Source organism: Chamaea fasciata, unplaced genomic scaffold, assembly GCF_029207755.1.
Source record: "Chamaea fasciata isolate MVZ Bird 193981 ecotype frontalis unplaced genomic scaffold, bChaFas1.0.hap1 SCAF_3, whole genome shotgun sequence".
NCBI classification, from domain to species: Eukaryota; Metazoa; Chordata; class Aves; order Passeriformes; family Sylviidae; genus Chamaea; species Chamaea fasciata.
In genome coordinates, this window is record NW_027094088.1 from 12,241,336 (window position 1) to 12,259,228 (window position 17,893).

The 17,893-nt window shown below is 45.4% G+C and overlaps 1 protein-coding gene and 1 long non-coding RNA gene across 3 annotated transcripts in view; both read right to left on the reverse strand.

Annotated features, from left to right (window-relative positions):
- The window catches only part of LOC136286452 (uncharacterized), a 29,146-nt gene extending 23,787 nt beyond the window's left edge, over positions 1–5,359 (reverse strand). For both annotated transcript variants that reach the window (XR_010719922.1, XR_010719921.1), the window contains exon 1: positions 5,254–5,359. This is a non-coding gene — a long non-coding RNA (uncharacterized lncRNA). The remainder of the gene's footprint in view (positions 1–5,253) is intronic.
- Positions 5,360–9,972: 4,613 nt separating this feature from the next.
- On the reverse strand, positions 9,973–12,295 carry LOC136286456 (cystatin-like). The gene is made up of 3 exons (XM_066178045.1): positions 11,996–12,295; positions 11,408–11,521; positions 9,973–10,377 (listed from the first exon to the last, which is right to left on the reverse strand). The coding sequence occupies exons 1-3, from the start codon at positions 12,272–12,274 to the stop codon at positions 10,300–10,302; spliced, it is 471 nt and encodes a 156-aa protein (XP_066034142.1). The 5' UTR covers positions 12,275–12,295; the 3' UTR covers positions 9,973–10,299.
- Positions 12,296–17,893: the final 5,598 nt, after the last annotated feature.

Genomic DNA, 17,893 nt, shown 5'->3' on the forward strand with positions numbered 1-17,893 from the left:
CTTCTGTACTCCAACATCTGTATTTTTATATCCCTAGTAAAGAACTGCTATACCTATTCCCAAAATCTTTGCCTGACAGCCTTTTAATTGCAAATTTATGATAAATTGGAAAAAGGGGGAGAAAGGCTTACATTTTAAGGGAGACTCCAACCCTCCCTGGCAAATACCTGTCTGTCTAAACCAAGACACCCCCACAGCATCTCCTGACTGGAGGAACCTTCTGAAAACAGTACTAGCATCCAAACCAGATCAAGAGGAATGTTAATCCTCACTGGCTCTTATTGGCTCCTCACTACTCAAACCTCCTTAGAGCAAGTTTGTAAAAGCACAGAAGAAATAATTAATTGCACATTCTCATGTGCACAGCAGATGCTAGTAAATTTTTTAGTGTAAAACTTTTAAATAAAACAAAACTGCAACCAAAAAAAAAATAAATCCTGCATCTGTTTGTGGAAAGTAAGAGTCCTACCCTGCCTGAAATTATTATTATTTTTCTCTAAGGGGAACGAATAAAGCCCATCCTAAATCATTTTTTTTAACTCACGAGGAAAGTATCTCAGCAATTTATAGTCAGACATTCATTGGAAATTGCTGAGGCATAAGCAGCACTACCTAACAAAAACAATCCTAACATTTCATCAAAGTGTGTAGGTGGAAAGATGCAGATATTGTACAGCACAATTAATTTCTCCAAGTAGTAAAATGACCCATGTTTCATAAGGGTCAGATTGAGAAAGTTAGGAAATGTTTCTCTGCAAACCCTGAAAATTATATTACGATGAGGCAGTTTATTCTGCAGTTGCCAGAACAAAGTAAAAGTTACATATTGACAAAATTGCTCTGACAAATAAGAGCTCAGCTCCTGTGTAACCACAGCAGTGAATATTTACATCTACCAGCGGGTCCCAAATGAGAGATTATTATTTTGGGTGAGAGAGGAGCACCACATTATCACAGAATCACAGAATGGGATTTTGGGTTGGAAGGAACTTTGAAGGCCATCTAGTCCAACCCCATGCAATAAGCAGGGACATCTCCCCCTAGATCAGGCTGCTCAGAGCCCCATCCAGCCTGACTTTGAATTATTATAACTTCTTCATCTGATAGTCTCCAGAATCAATCAGAAATAAAACATTTCAGCTCCAGCTTTTCTCTGCACAAATATCTCTAAGATTTCAGCCAACTGTCAGCATGTCTGGCTTATCAAGGAGAAGCAGAAGAGGAAGGCTAAGGAAACTGAGGCACGGAAAGATGAAGGAACTTGCCCAAAGTCACCCAAAAGGCAAGTCGCAGATCCAGAAAACAAGTCTGTTTGGATCCAGTCCTGGTTTCTGGGGCACTCTGTTCCCTCTGGGAAGCAGTTTGGCTCCCTGTTGCCTACACCAAAGGCTCTCTTCCAAGCTGAGAACACCCACAGGCCAACCTTGCCGAGGTGTAAATCTCAGCACCAACAAAGGACCTCCCAAAACCTGCAGTGGACCCCCTGCAACAGATAGGGATTCATGGACCTGGGTGTTTGCCTTCTGGGTGAATATGGAGAAGTTGGACATGGGTGTCCAAAATTTCATCTTGAAGGTCACCAACTCTGAACACCCACTGGGACTCAGGGGAGCAGTGGCAGTCACACAACAGCCTGAAGCCTGCAACAGGAGAACCACAGCATCCACTGTCACATCCTCAGAAGTGTCACAGATTGATGCAGACCTCTCTGTACTACTGGGAATCTGCTCTTAGGTCCTCTTGTGCCATCCATTCTCCAGGCTGAGCCTCTCAGGGGAATGCCCCAGCCCAATCACCTCTCCTGTGTACAAAGTCTGGGGCACTTCAGAAACGTGGAGAAGACACAATGCTTCCCCAGCACAAAAGGGGCGAGCCACAATTTGTCCTGGCCCATGAACACCTCTGTGCATGCAATCCATTTTCTCCTGATCCATCCGCCACCCCAACCATTCCAGTTACTATGCAGCAGCCAGATTAGTGTGGAGCACGTTTCCCTCCAGGATCAGCAATTCATCTTTCCTTAGCAGCCTCTCAGCTTCTGAAAAAACACTTTGTTCAGGCCTGCAGGGCTGGGAGTTTGAAGAAATGTTACTTCAGCTCTAGCACAGCCTAGTAAATGTGATTTGTGCCATTGCGGTAAAAAGCCACAGGCTTTCCACTGCCCTTTCTACTGCCCTGACAGCGCAAGAGCACAGGGCATGTTAATACAGGAGGAAATGCACTAACAATAACACCACCATTTTGTGGCATTTGGGTAATTGGTTTAATGAAGGGCTATAAATAAACACAGTTCAGGCAGAAGTTTGCACATCCTTGCAGGAACGGTGTCAGTTGATCAAGGAGAAAAAGTGGCACTGCCAGCCTTGCCCTAAACACCACCAAATTTGTGTAAACATCCCCAGAACCTCCTTTTCCATCCATCGCAGCCTGAGATAACCCTTCAAACAAGGTGTCATTTTGATAAGATGGCTTCTGCCTTGGGAGCTACTGGTATCTGTGCTGAGTTCTGCCTTGCAAGGGAGAAAGGAGCTTAGAAGAACCAAGTAACCACACACCATCCTTAGACATCTTTCATTTTCAAAGCTATTAGGTTTTGGTGCAGTCTGAAAGTCTTATCCACCTTTTATGGTACTCCGTAATAATAAAAATTGAGCATACCAGCAAAACTGACCTATAAAAATAACCCTAAACTGATTAAAAGTAAGACATAATGATAAAAGTCAAGTTACTTCTGAGATGAACTAAAATTAGTGAAGTGTTCTCTCAGATCTCAAAATCCTCAAAAAATAGTAGCTGGTAAACGAATCCAGATGAAAAGGACAAAAACCTCACACCTGAATGTGAAAAAATTCCTCTGCTTTGGCAATGATCTCAAAGCACAGAGTTAGCTCTGACCAAGGGTTGAACCATTCTGTATTACGCACAGAAACCAAAAGGCTTCCTTCAGTCTCACTGTTATTTTCACCTTAAATTGAAGAGTAGGAAATAATAATCATGAGTTTGTCTGTGCTCTTACTGAAGGTTTCTTTCCAAACTCAGTAACTGAGGACTGAGATGCAGCTGGTGACAAGACAAGCATGACTACAAATTTTCTGCTGTTCAGTAGCTGCTCAGCAGCTCTTTAGTAGCTGTTTTGCCTTCAGAGAAGTAAGAGATTTAGCCTTCCACCACCCCAAGCAAGCACTGAAGAGAGGGGATCTTGGGCAGAGCTCTCTGGGGACTCCAAAAAGGAAAAAGGCTTTCTGAACAGCCCACAGGAGGGTTTGGAGGGGACATCCTGGTTCCCCCAGACATGACCCTCATAACACCACAGCTGGAACTGGGTCATGCTATCAAGAGCCCCTATCCTTTACTCAACACTTTGTCTTCACACACATCCACCTCATTAAACTCTGGCTGTTAGCAGAAAACAAGAATTTTAGCCATGCCTGACCTGGGCACAGGCAGGATCATCCCCAGCGAGGCACTCCCAAATAATATTTGCCCCTTCCTAACCTTTACCATTTGATAAGAGACAATTTACAGTTTTTCCAGTTTTGCATCAAACTGACTTTCACCTTTGCAGGGAATGAGCTCTTAACTGATGGCACAACATCCCAGGAGTGAGTAAGCAAGCAGCAAGCAAAGAAAAAAATGATCCTGATTTTCATTTCTTCTGCACGAGAATCCCAATTATGCCATATATCACATCATTTGCATTGCCACAACACAGCCTTGTATATCTGCTTGAGTTGCTAGCTATTTAATCTCAGTCCACCTTTTTTAAAAAGACTTGTAGAAAACTACATGCTTGCTTTATGCTGATACAGTTAAGGGAGCTAATTTCAATTCCAAAGCAAACGAGATTTATGCAAGTCAATAGACTGAGGGGTCCAAAAGCCAACTAGAATAAGGCTCTTGTTTTGTTTTAATAACCCGTGGGATAGTCCCAGGAATTTAAATAAACTGAATTCTCCAGAGGTCATCTAGTTTGGGGCAGTAATTTCCTAGGGTTTGGTGGACATTCACCACTGATTTCAGAAGTGCACATACAACTTTTGCTGGCTTTGCACGTGGCCCTGAAACATATTTGGGGTAGCATAAAGACAGTTTCCCACCTGGTGCTTGTTTGCCAGGATTAAATGCCACTGGGATCAAAAAAAGGGCAATTTCAGTGTCTGCAGGCACTGGTTTACCTGCTCATGGCAGAATGTGCCTGTGTTTGGGAGCTCCAATATTTACAAGCGGACATGTGTCAGCAGCTGGTTTTGGGAAGGCCATGCAAAGTTCTACAAATGCAAAATAGGTTGCATTTCAATTAGACCAGAGATCTGAAGAGTCACTAAATTAATCTGTCCTTAATCTATTATAACATCCAGTTTCTGCTTCTTTTCTTACAGCAGCATACTGAAAAACATCTGATTATTTCACCAAAAAAAAGTTAATATTTTTCTATCTGATCCTGGTTTTCCTGAAGAGCTAAATGTAAAGAGGTATCTTCAGTGTAACATTTTCAGCAGAGCTCAGAAAAGTTCACAGTCTTTCCCTGCACCACATTTATGTTGGGACTAGTTTAAAATTTGTAGCTTCCACAAATAGAGTTTGTCAGTCTCTGGATTACGCTGCTTCTCCAGGCACCTGCCGGGTACAAAAGTAGTGTGAAGGACTAGTGGTCAACAATGCTCGTATTTCAATATCCCAATTCTCACACTTGCTTACAGCCTCAGGATTTCTGTTTGCAGGGACACAACTAACGGAATCTCTCCAACTGTTTCCATCACATCTGAGCTATTGAGAAAAACACATTTTCTATTACAGAGTGAATAGAAATCCCATAGCAACAAAACCAGTATTATCATGATCTCAGAGAACATTGTAAACACTCCTCCACCTAGGGGCAGATACATTTGGGTTTGCTCATCGCACATACACAAACAATTCTCTTCAGAAGCAGGAAAAGAAGATGGGGTAAAATCAGAGCAACTTGCTTCAGTTTGCATAACACCTGGACACGACTGAGAGGTGTCTGCTGGCACTGGAAATACCCAGGCAAAGAGCTGCAAAAATGGGTGCTGATCCTGCAAGAGAGCATCTATTGGGGACATCCAGGAATCTGAAGGGATGATTGATGTAGTTCCCTCAGTCTCCCTGACTGACCAGGGGACACTGACCAATCCCTGCTAGTGTCCTTTTGCCTAGGTGATCAACGCAAGCTCCAGACAGGCTGGTTCAGACCTTCCTGCAGCAAGCACGTGGAAGTAGATGGACGATTACCTCAGGGATAATGAACATCTGTGGCAGATGCTTGGTGCTGCCTTCCTTTTGCTGAGGGTGAGAAACCGGCCTGTCTTCCATTCCGGTGCATCTCCTGTAAGATGCTGGCCCCCTGTGGAAAGATTTTATGTTACATGTACGAAGCTACAAGAGTTGAGAAAGGAAAGCTTGACTAAGTCCCAGGGATCTGAGGGACCCAAAGACCACGTTTCCATGCTGGAAATTCATCCAATACTGTTGGTTGCCCTGCTCCTCCCTGCTAACCATACCATGTGCAGTAGCAGTACCTTTTTCTCTCTTCCTGGGAGGCACAAGTGTGATAGTCAGACATCTGTGTTTCAGGAAGACTTGTGAAACTGTATCTTCCACAAGGTAATACAAATGCCTCAGTAAAATTCAGATACTAATGATTCATCCCAGGGAAGAGCAGTCCAGAGGGATGTCTGGTAACATCTGCAGTTTCAGTGCTGGTTTCAGGTGCCATCACACAGCATCTTCCCCAATGGTAGGGGTTCCCTCAACATTCTCAGTAAAAATAAAAAAGTAAAACTAAATATATAAACCTTGCTTGCCTGTGTCAGTATTTCAGACCAAGTCCAGTGGAATGTGACCAAAACATGTCAGTCTGGAGCCGGCGTTTAATTCCACACTCTCTGCTCACTCTCACTATTTCCCAATTGAACTGGCTCTGTTGATAGATGGAGGATGCTCAGTGGAGCACCTGAAAACTGGTCAGGCATTTTTCCTCCCACCTCTCCCCCCATTATTAGCTGAGAAGCTCTGCAGTTAGCACTGAGCTGACACTCTTTGTGACCAAGTGGAAAATTTGGTTTATAGCAGGTCTCTTCCCTGGTGAATCTGACCCTTCCAGACCCCTCGTCCTCTAATATCTGAATTCCTTGCTCTCCTAGCACAAGCATCTGCAAGAAGCATTTCCTACATCTGGAAAGTAGTTTACAGACTACAGAGCAAGTAAGTTTCTTGTCAGTTCTCCAATTTCCTATCAAACTGGGATCCCAGATAGTTTTGTTCATGCAAGCAGCTGGGCAAAAAGCGTCAGAGCTGCAGAAACATCATGTTTCATTCTCTCAACATCTCACAGAAGAAATCATTTCCACTGAACCATATGGGGTGTGCAGAAGACACTGAAAATGTCAGATTAAATAGCATGCCCAGCTAAGGCATGCTCAGAGGCCCAAAGCTGATTTCATTTTATAGGCTATGGCTTGTCTTGAGAGAAGCTTGTTCCTGAAAAGTTCTCACATACCACTTCTGGAACCAGCTCTGCGACCCCCAATCTCACCAAACTGTGATTCTGCACAGATGGGGCTTGGTACATCCAATGTCACCCAGGTGAGCTACCACGCGGTATCTGAAGAGCATCTGTCCCACTGGCTCTGAACATGCTCAGAACAGCACGGCTGCATTTGTGAACCAAAGTGACCCTTAAAGCCCAGCCAATCTTTTCTCCAGCCTCCTCCTGCTTTTAGCCAGCTCTGGCACTTGGAGAAGGTCATTTTCCTCCAGGGATGTCAGGGCTTCCCTCCTTGGCCCCACAAGAAGGAAAAAAACCCCACTACACACCTGTACAGATGGAGAGACCAGGTGGGACAAGGGAAAGGGGCATGCTTGGTGTAAGCATCACTATTTCACTGAAACAACTCTTCTCTTGCTAGCTTTTATACTCAAGATATAAAATCCATTCCTTGACCTGGCCTGAGTCCCAATTTGTTCTGCAGCTGGATGCTGAAAAGTGGTGGAGTTGGCAGGGCATGAGGTATGAAGTTTCTCAGCTCATGGGGAAGAGAGGACAGTGCCTCCCAGCAAGGCATGGTACAGTGAGGGCATTGTGAACCACTGGGAGTTCTTCTCCAGCTGGAAACAGGGAAAGGTTTTCTCCATCATCAACCCTATGCTCTCACACACCCATATCTGCCTCCAGAAAGCTTAAAAATAGTGTCCAGCACATGCCTCAGCTTATCACAGGGATGAGCAGCTGAGCTTCTCCTTTTCTGCCCTGCTGCAAAATCCTACCAGCAGGAGCCCACTAGCTCATGGAGGTTGGGCAATGCCCTGTGAGTGAGCAATGACAGAGAAGAGAGGCTTTAGCATGTGTCACCTCAAGCCCTGGGTCCTGCCCCAGGGTCTGCCGTCCCAGTGAGCCATGACCCATGCCAGAGGATCAGCAGGGAGACACTCAGAAGGGATTTGCACTGGGGAGCCTACAGGTTTGCTGCTCTTCTCACTCAAGGAGAGTCCTCCTCCTCACCCGTCCTTGCCCAGCTGGGATGATGCTGCCCAGAGGACAACAGCACCTGCCCTCCCACCTTCTCACCTGCAGGTCACCACCAAAGCTGAGTGACAAGAGTCACAGAAAGGTTCAGCATTGCCAGCAGCGATCCAACTAAGGACACTTTCCTACTCAACCCGGCAGAAATTATCTCCAGGTATTATTGCATCCCACGAGGAAAGGGATATGAAGTCTTCCCTCTCCTGTGTCAAGAGATAAAGCATGAAGATTCAAAACTGGATGTGTGTTTGATTGCTAAATTTGACCTTCTGAGGGATCCACACTAGGGATTCTAAGGCATTGCATGTTAACAATGAATACAAGCAACCAAGCATCTTTAAACACTTACTGAGAGGTCTCCATGCTTTAGGCTAAGGAATACATCCTGAGTGCATTCCCATCAGCAACAGCACTGGGTGGCCCAGACTGAGGGCTGCAGGGCGACCCAAATCCTCACTGGTCATTTCCTTCCATAATTGCAGGAAATTGCCATTTCAGCTGTGTGCACAGGGAAGTGTCCATACCTGGCAGGAATGCTGATGCAACTTCAAGAATCTCATAAAAACCCTGTAGGGCCATGACCCAGGGAGCAGAATGAGCAGGGAACAATGACCCAGGAGCTGGGAGCCACAAGTCCATGTGAGCACACGCCTGGAAGTGCAGGCACTGGTAAGGAGAGCTACACTTCTCACATGGTTGGCCCTAAATCTGTCCCTGAGAATCAGAGCCAGAAAAAAGCCTTGTGTTCATGAGCTGCAGCAGCAGCAAAGCTGACCCTAATAAATTTCAGGAAGAATGTCCCCAGAATTAATGTATCAGATGCAAGCAAACCAAAGCAAGAGACTACATGAAACTAGCACTTCCTGGTCATTTCTTCACATCCAACACCAACATTTGAAAAAGTCAGGCAGAGAATGCAGCTAAAAATGAGGGCTCAATGTTCATCTGGCCCAGTCCCTACCAGCCAGCCAAGCAAAAAGACCTAGAGCAAAATGCTCTTGGCAGGGAACTTCCACTAATGCTCTTAGCCTGTTGCAATGCAAAGTAACACAGACCACAGTAGAAGGTGTTTAAATTAGGTCAGGCTTTTTTTGGCATCTCTCCAGGTGGGATAATCACCAAGGCTGACACTCCGCAGCTTGTGAGCATGGGGTAATCTGTACCATTCATTCCTGCCCTTAGTCACTGGCATTTCAATAGGAAAATGCAACACCTCTGGATTCAGGAGCTCCTAACACTCAAACTCTCACCTCCTCTGGCACAGCCACACTCTTTTTCCCCCATGCTGTTCTGAGCTGCTGGTTAATAAATACAACAAAGCACTGGAAATGCCTTATTGTATATATATCTGCACCTTAATTTCTTTCCTAGACTTTTTTGAAGGAGACCTGTGCCAATTACCCATCCTCAAACCAAGAGGATAGAAGATAAACAGAGGCAAATTCACCTAGAGCATAAGGGAATCCCTTCACCACTGCTCTGTGCCTGTGCAGATAGAAGCCAGGCAATAAGCACGTATGAACTGACGGGTTAGAGAAGGACAGCTGAGGACACCTGAGCAGCCTGACCCAGGATTTCCAGGGTCAGCAGATGGAAACACGCAGTCACTGACCTGGGTGGCAAGAAAAAACAGGCCACCTTCACACAGAGCACTAAGAATGGGATGATGAGGAGGGAAAACAGGGATTTATTCCTATTGGCTCTGAGCACAACCCAGATGCAGATCTTTGGTGCCAGGCAACCAGCTCATCCTCCCAACAACATGAATCAAGGTGTTGCCTATTGTTCACAGCAAGCTTGGCAAACCCTGGCAATGACAGGAAGTAGCATTTCCCTTGGGAGGAAGAACAACCCACAGAAGATGCACTCCTAAGGAGCTGGACTCACTGTATCCATGGGTGAGATTTACACCAAAAGGAAAAGGATTACTTCAAAACACAGAAAAGCAAAAACACATGATAGAGCATTTCCTACTTTATCAGGACTGTGAAAAAACAAGAAGCACCTCCACTGTTCACCTCAGTACCTTCACCCACTCCCATGACTCTCTCTTGACCTGGCACCTTCCCCTACTACCTGAAAATGTCATTTTTTCAAGGGGAGCCTCCTCCTTCTTACAGCCTTGGAAAAGAACAGTATAGCAGCCAGGATCCCAGACCACTACAAGTCTCAGGACCAGCTTCAGCTAATCTTCCCAAGATCAAGAGTTTTCTAAAGCAGAATTCCTTCAGTGAAAACAGCTGAGGCTTCCATCTTTGACTCAAAACCAGTGGCCAGGCTAGGGGACAAGCAGGCATGGTTTGTCTCCTCTGTGATCAGAACCCAATAGTCCTTCTCTTCCCATTCTTTGGGCAGGATAGCATAGGTGACAACTAAAAGCAAACCCTCCCTCCAAGACAGCATTTGATCAAAGAAAATCACACATCATGGCAATTATTAATTAAGTTTTTATGTTTATAGTAGTCACACAACATGGATACCAAGGGGTTTTAATAGGAATTTTGATGCTGGAGTGAATTCATTGGGAAAGATGTAGAAGACCAAAACAGCTCCTCTAAAATAGTAATTCCGAGAAGAAAAAGTTGAGATCGTACTGTGCTTTAAAAGTGAAGTTACATGGTTTAATTTGCATAGCACAAGCATACGTCAGTAGCCAAGTTACAGGCGTTGATAAAGCCCATCTCAATTTGTGTTATTGCCTTTTTCTTTTAAATCTGAACAACTGGTTGCTCGTCTCTGCTGGAATGTAGGTAGGCTTACTGGCACTTGCTCTCCAGCAGCTCCACTTGGTTTCGCCAAGGAACATTCAACACTACGAAGTTGCAAATGGTGTGCTAAGGAGAGAAAGAAAAAAGTAGTTAGAAGAATAAAAACATGAAACAGCGTCATTTACCACTGTTCTACACTCCTGTGGCGCTCTAGATTTGCCCTCTCCATACAAGTATTCTGGAGCAGCAATCTCGTGCTCAGAGTGAGTCACATCTCTTAAATAAACCCTAAGAAATAAAGCTGAACAGTCAGCACTGCTTGAGGATCAGGTTATCTCCTTTATCCACTCACAGAGGAAAGCTTTCAGCATGGATAATACTCAAACATAAGCCCACAGGCACAGCTAAGCCATGTGGACCTGTGTCAAATCATTGCAGTTGCCATAATGGTACACACCAGTTTTGTGTTTACCTTACATACAGATATACCTCTCATACATGCTGGAACAAAGGGCACATACATTCTCTTGCTGCCATCAACAGAAGAAATGAAGCACTATGGAAAAACTCAGGCCAGATGAAGGCAGACGTGTTTAGTGCTCCCACCCAAAAAGCTCAGTTACTCATTACAAAATACCTGTGTAACTGCTCGATGGGCACAGAGAGGTGGAGTGATCTGCTTCTTTTGGGCAGTGCTTTGCCCAAAGCTCTATTCACAGTAATACAAGTACCACAAGAAAGTATGCCAAGCATGTTTATATCACCACGGGAAAGAAGAGATAAGAATTAGACAGGCACTGAAGACCCTGGACTGAGACCCAAGAGGCCTGTAGGCTTAGCAGAGTTTCCTTCACATACCCTTCTGATCCCAGACCATGACTACTTCTTAAGAGGACTGAGACACATGCACTGCTCCAGCCTGAGCCCCACTTACAAAACGGCCAAAAGGCCTTGCCTTCTCTGACACCAACTGGCAAGACAAGTTCTGCAAGGACAAAATTTGCTTTGCCTTGTTAAATATAAAGGCATAAGATCTCTGATGTCGGCTGAGGCAGACAGGGTACACTGACCCCAGCCATCTGTACAAAGCCAGCCAGTGGGATGGGGTTGGAAACAGGGAGGGCTGGGCATCAGTAGGCTGTGCCCTAGAGCCTACCTTGGCCATCTGGGGCTCCTCATGGAAAGCACAGTGCTGAATATCAGTTGCTGGTTTTGTGCAGGTTGTCCGGGCAATCTCCACTTCCATTATGTACTTGACTCCAGCCACGATCTGCAACAAGACAAGTCGGCAGAAGCAACTTTACTCACAGCACACGGAGAAGGGCTTTCTACCGAGAGAAGTCTGGCAGAGAGGTAGACAGTGTTACTGTTACATAATGGAAAACAGACTCTGAAAGTACAGAGAGAACTGCATGTGGAAACCTCCATGAAAGAAGCACTTGGCAACCCCTCAGAAACAAGAAACAAAATCCAAGTAAACATGCCCCACAAAGCAGTTTCCTTAGCAATAAACAGATATGTATTAACTCATGAACAGCTCAGGGAAGCCACTGGCTCCTTTCATAGCCTGCAGCACTCAAGGTCACTCAGACCGAGGGAAGCCAAGACATTAAAAAGGGCTTTTATTCGCCCTCTGTGGGGGAAAAAAACCCGACAGCCTGCAGGTCTGCCCTTCCTCCAAAGGAATCCGGCCGGCCTCATGCCCAGCCCCCCTAACAGAGAGTGCAGCCCCCCGGTCGCTCACCTGCCTCTTGGCGCTGATGATCCGCACCACCCGGCTGGAGTACATATCGTTGCTGGCCCTGTTGTACGCCGTCATGGCAAACTGCAGAGCCCGCTCCAGTCCCTCATCATTCTCGGGGTCGTCAATGGTCTGCGGGGCGCCCACCAGCCGCGGGCGGAACTCGCCGCCTCGCACGGCTCCGGCGAAGAAGAGCAGGGTCGCCGCCAGCGTCACCACCACACACACCCTATCAGTCGCCATGGCTGCGCTCTGCCAGCTCCCACTCACGACCGCCGCCATTTTAAGGCCGCGGGGCGGGGCGCACCGGGCAGTGTTTTGGGCCGAGCCCCGGCCCAACCCAGGCCGCCACGGACCCTTAGGCCCCGGTGGCGTTTGCCGAGCACTGCCACAGGCTCAGGGAGAAGGGGGGCAAAGTGGAGGAGGAGGAGGAGGAGGAGGAGGAGGGGGGGGGGATGATTTCCCGCACAGGCAGGGGAAGTTAGAGGCTTTTTCCAGACTCTGCCTTGTCGTGGGTTATTCTTGTGCTTATTTTCCTTTACTGCGACGGGAAAATAAAAGCCACAGAGCATTTTAAGTTACCGGTGTTGCTCCCAGCACAAAACACCTTGAGTAATTTTCTACCTCTGCCTCTGCAGCGCTGCTGTTGCCTCACCTAAGTTTCGAGGGGCCGACGCGGCTTCTCAGATGGATGGTTTCGCTTTCCGGCTGCTCCCATAAATACCAACATTATCTCCCTCTCCCTATCAGGAACCCTAAGTTTGGAAAGACAGGAGTTAATATAGCATGAGGGAGCCAGCTCCAGTGAGATTTAAGGCCTCATGAAGTAGTCAGGCTGAGGTTTTGCACCTGAATATCCACAGCTTGCCTTGTAATTGAAAGAGCTTGTCTGCTGATGGGAAAGGCTGTCTGCATGCCAGCAATGTCCAGCATCGAAAAATCCCTGCAGTTGGCAACAAGCTGAGCTATCAACACTGGCAGGACATTAGGGTCGTTCTTGTAGTGAGAGAAATAATCACAGAATGGCTTGGGCTAGAAGGGACCTCAGAGATCATTTCATTCCAACCCCTCTGCTATGCATAGGGATACCTTCCACTAGACCAGGCTGCTCAAAGCCCCAGAATGAACACCTGCAGACATCCAAACAGAAACAAGCTGCATTTGTTGACTACTGCCAGTCCAAACCCCACAAAATCAGAACTTGAAACAAAGCCATTATAAGGAGAAAAAAAGGCTTGGCAAAAAAAAATTATGTTCTACAGCTGATGAATCCAGGGGACCTGGTTCATTAAATAAAGCTGCATTTTGTCCTTCTGTTTTGAAGGGTGCAACAATCGTGCTCTATCAGAGGAGCTTTTTTAAAAATATAAACCAGAAATTCATGAATAACCAGAAAAACAAGGAAGTTGGTAATTAAAGAACTTAAAAGCAGCAGAAGACTTATGATAACATTGCAAAAATCTGTAATACTATGTGCCATCAGTATGACTAGAAAAGTAGTGGTTTAGCATCTTCCTTTGTGGCTGATACTTGAGCAATATCTAGCATATTTTCATCTGCCTTTTTGTCTATGTTTCAATTTCACTCAGGACTGGTGAGCTTTTTATGATACCATGCTTACTAATTTCTCCAAATAACTGCTACATCCCTTGCCTTTTCTCTTGATGTCCCTCATCTCTCTTTCACCATTCAAAAATAGAGTTGTCAAATATGAAGGTTTTACTTTTACAACTCTAGCCATTACAATATGTGCAGAAAATCCTTCAAATAAATATTCTGTAGCCTCCAGCCAAAGCTTCTTGCCACCTGTATGAGCACAGAGGTCCTGTGAAATACAGCCAGCCAGGCCACTGTCCAGCTGGAGAGTTGTATGGACAGCTCTGTGTCTGTGGGACTGAAAGATAAATTGCCTCATTTTGAATTCTTTGGTAAGGTTTGTAGGATCAAGCCCATAAAGACAGGGACAACAGAAACAGCAGACGGAAGTTGGATGGCCCACATCAATGGGTAGTGTTGCTGTGGGCCATGTCCCCAGGGTAGTTTTCATGGCACAAAAATTAACTCAGGGGCTCGTGTTCTTAACGGAAAGAGTGTCTTTAAATGTGGAGATTTCTCAACTTTTCAATTCCCAACACGTGCACAGGGCAATTCTCTGAACACACTTCCAGAATTTGGTTGAACTTCCCAGAAAAATCTCCATAGTGGCAGCCCCTCACACATTATCTGAGTACCTCCTGTCCAGGCCGGCTATCTGCATTTGTCTAAAGATAACAGCCTTTGGCTGGTTCCTGCAGGGCTGCAAAGCACAGCCTGCAGAGCTCTAATCTCTGCATGGCTCTCGCACAGAAACAGGGCCGCAGGAGGAACAATGGCTTTTGTTGTCACTCAGTAATGAGATAGCAAACCTCAGATCCTGAAAAGTAATCATGCTCCCTACAGGTAGGAGATTTCCTTTGAAATATCTCAAACCCATTACACTCTAAATATCTTTTTAATCTGCTTTTTTGACTCCTTTTTAAAATACATCAATCATAAATTAAGCTTAGATTTCCCAGTTTTCCTCTGTCAAACTAGAAGCCAGAAACAAATGCAGGGTTTGCATATGCTCACATGAGTCCCATGGGCTTACAAAAAAAAGGCCTCTTGAGCAAGACAGCAGTTTATGCGATGGGTCTGAAAGTGATTCAATACCAAAGGCAAAACTATTTCACTGCAGTAGTAGAAGAGTGTCCTCTGCTTATAGAAATGAACCCATCCGATATCAGCCTTTTCAGTGATGGTGAAAGAAATAGTCTCTGCCTGTCTTTGTGGGTCTTGGTCACCACTCCCTGCACTGGCATGCAGAGGTGTTCTTTTTCAGGAGAGGAATGGAGGCAATGCCATAACTTGTCCATGCAAAGAAAACTAGGTCTCTGTCTTGTCTCTCAGCTTCAAAAGGGTGGCCTCTGAAATCCAGACAGCTGATCTGAAAATGCCCAATGAAACAGGACACAGCCATATCTCTTCTGCATGTACACACACCCTCACATTTTGGAAAGCTCTTGCCACAAGCCAAAAGTCAGTAGTGGCTTTTCTGGATAGGCTGTAAGGCTGAAAAATAGGCTGCTCAGCTGAAAGACAGTAAATGCCAAGAGAGGCTTCAAGGGCACCAAAGGGCTGCTGCTCTGAACACATTTCAGTGCTGGCAGTACAACTGGATTAGTAAAGACCACCCCCCACCCGCCCACCGTCAAGTTCAAAGACTGCCTAAATCAGCTTAGCTCCTAGTGCTGAGTGCACCTTCCGGGCAACTCAGTGGGAACAAAACTATTGGGAAACACAGGCTCACAGTGTGGGTGTTAAGCTCGCTTGAAAGCACAGCCTTAGATTTCCTGAAAACAGAAAAAACAATTAACAGAAAAGTGCAGGTAGCAGTGAAGGCTATTCTGTCACTGGTGGTCATTTTCAGGAATTAAGTGCCAAACATCTCTCAGCACTGATCTCAACTAGATCAATGATTATCACCCTGCAGAAGGTGATTCAGGACCTACACAGCCCTCTGCTGAGCCCCAGGCTGCTCACATCACTTGTGGGATGACAGTAGCACCTGCTTTGAATACCTTTCCCTTATGCCAGTACAGAAGATAATCTGACTCCAAGAACTGGGTATTCACTTGCAGACATCTGCTTAGGAATTACTGCTGTTAATCTGCCTTTATGCCCATACGGAGAGGAATTATTGTTTACACACAAGCAGTAAACAAAGTAGTTTGCAGTAGGGAAAGCTGCATTTCAAATAACTGCATGCAATCAGTTATGGTCAGATTGTGCAACTGAAACAGTGAAGCCACAGTACTAAAGGTGGGTGCTGGTTTAAGTGAAGTACTGGTGCACTTGGGATTCTAGCAGAAAATCCCTCTGCCAGTAGCATCCTTTTTTTTACTCTGAGAAATATAAATGCTGGCACAGCAATATCATATATTCAAAATTATCACCAGAGATTTTCTGCCTTTGATGGCTACATTAGTTTGTATTTACTAAGAATAATTCAGCCAGTCTCTTTTCCCTTGTATTCTTCATCTTATGTATTTGTTTGCCTCAGCCTGCAGGAGAAATGGCTTTGCTGTGTAAGATTTGTGTTCATTAGTCCTTATTACATGTTGGGTTTTTTTTACTTCCCCAGGAATTGTTTGGTTCAGAGCAGACAAGAAAATTAGTTCTGTCCTTGGTCTCCAATCCAGTCCAAAGCACAGAGTTGTCCTGGGTTGTAGTGTAGGATGTGCACAAAGTATTTTATCACCATCTTCATGAAGTGTTGAATCCAGGTGGGGCAGTGTTTTCCCAGACCCCCTCCCTCTGGGCCATTATCTTCTGTTAATGGCCCATCAAATGCCTTGCACATGACTCATAGATAACTCCCTCCAGGAGTTATCTCTGTTTAATGGGCCATCAAGGACCCCCTGCATGATTCATCATCCCATTGTGAGATGCTGCGCCCAGGGGGAGGAACCAAGCATTCTCAACTGGATATAATCTGGGGTTTGGGATGGTACAAGGGGCCCTTACTCACTGGATTCCCAGAGGACCAGAGCTACCAGACCTTTCTACAGGATCACTGCTTCAGGAAGACCACCTCATTTGGACTGCTTCCATCACCCTGCTCAGGTTGTATTCTGACTCTGTCAGTGGTCTTTTGTATTATTGCATCTATTTTATTTTACTTTCTTTCCTTTCTTCCTGTTAAATTGTGTCTCTGACTTGGAGCCTCTCATTTGTTTTGCTTTCAAACCACTACAAGAGTGCATGTTTAAGCTTAGCTTCTGAGGAACACCAGTGACTTTACATGACTAAGAAGAAGCCTTAAATGAAGTTTATGTTTGTGTGCTGTGCTGGAAGTGGCCCTCCAGCAGCCTGCTGGGATACTAGACTGGGATACAAAGAGTAGAGCTCTGAGGCTCTGCAGATTCCTGGAAGCCCAGAGGGGAAAGCAGTTCCTTTGTAGTGGCACTGTGCCACGCAGTTCCCCCAAGCTCCCCAGGAGTTGGTTCAGTTACACCACTCTTGTCACTCCATAAATCGAATTATTTCTCTCCTCCCTCGGCAGCAGCTTGTAGTGTAACTTCACTACTTCAAAGTCCAAGGGCTTCAGGGCATAGCACAAATCTGAGTGTTCACTCAGCATGGTATCATATTTTAACTGCACATATTTATGATGAAGGCCCTTTTTCAAGAGCAAGGCTACAAATCCCTAATCCTTGCAAGAATACACAAATTAAAAGGCCATCCAGGACCTCAAGTTTTCATTTGCTCAAGTCAGCTCCTCTGCTATGATCCCAGCAGAGCCAAGCCAAATGCCAGACTGCTTTGGATTGCATAACACTGCACAGACAGGCAGAACTGCTTTGGTTTTTTTTCATTCTGGGGTTGGGGAGGTGCATTTCATTTTTTGGTTGGTTGTGTTGTTTTGTTTTTAAGAGACAGCTGTTGTGCTCTCAAATGAAAGATTTCTTATTGGAAAACTAGTCAGCAGTGCATAGCCTGGATATTTTCACAATCCCCATATACAACCAAAGGTATAATGTCTGTTTTAAGTTTTGAAGTGGTTACAGTTCCTGTCTGCCCACCATTTCAGAACAGAAAACTCTGCCTGGTTAAGGCTTTGTTGTGGGGAATGGGGAAGCAAGACTTCGATGTATATCCAAGTGCAGAGAACAGTCTTCTCAAGGGGCTGACTTGCCAGCAGGATTCCTCACTGCTTCTTTTAAGGAAGGACTTAAACTCTTTTCTACACTGAGCTTGTTAGATGTGAAGCATGGGAAGGGGCAGGGACGCCTACTGCATTTAACAGTTGCAAGAGAGGAATAATCAAGGTAGCTTGCAAACAAAACCAGTCGCTCATACCAGACAAACTGGGATACTGGG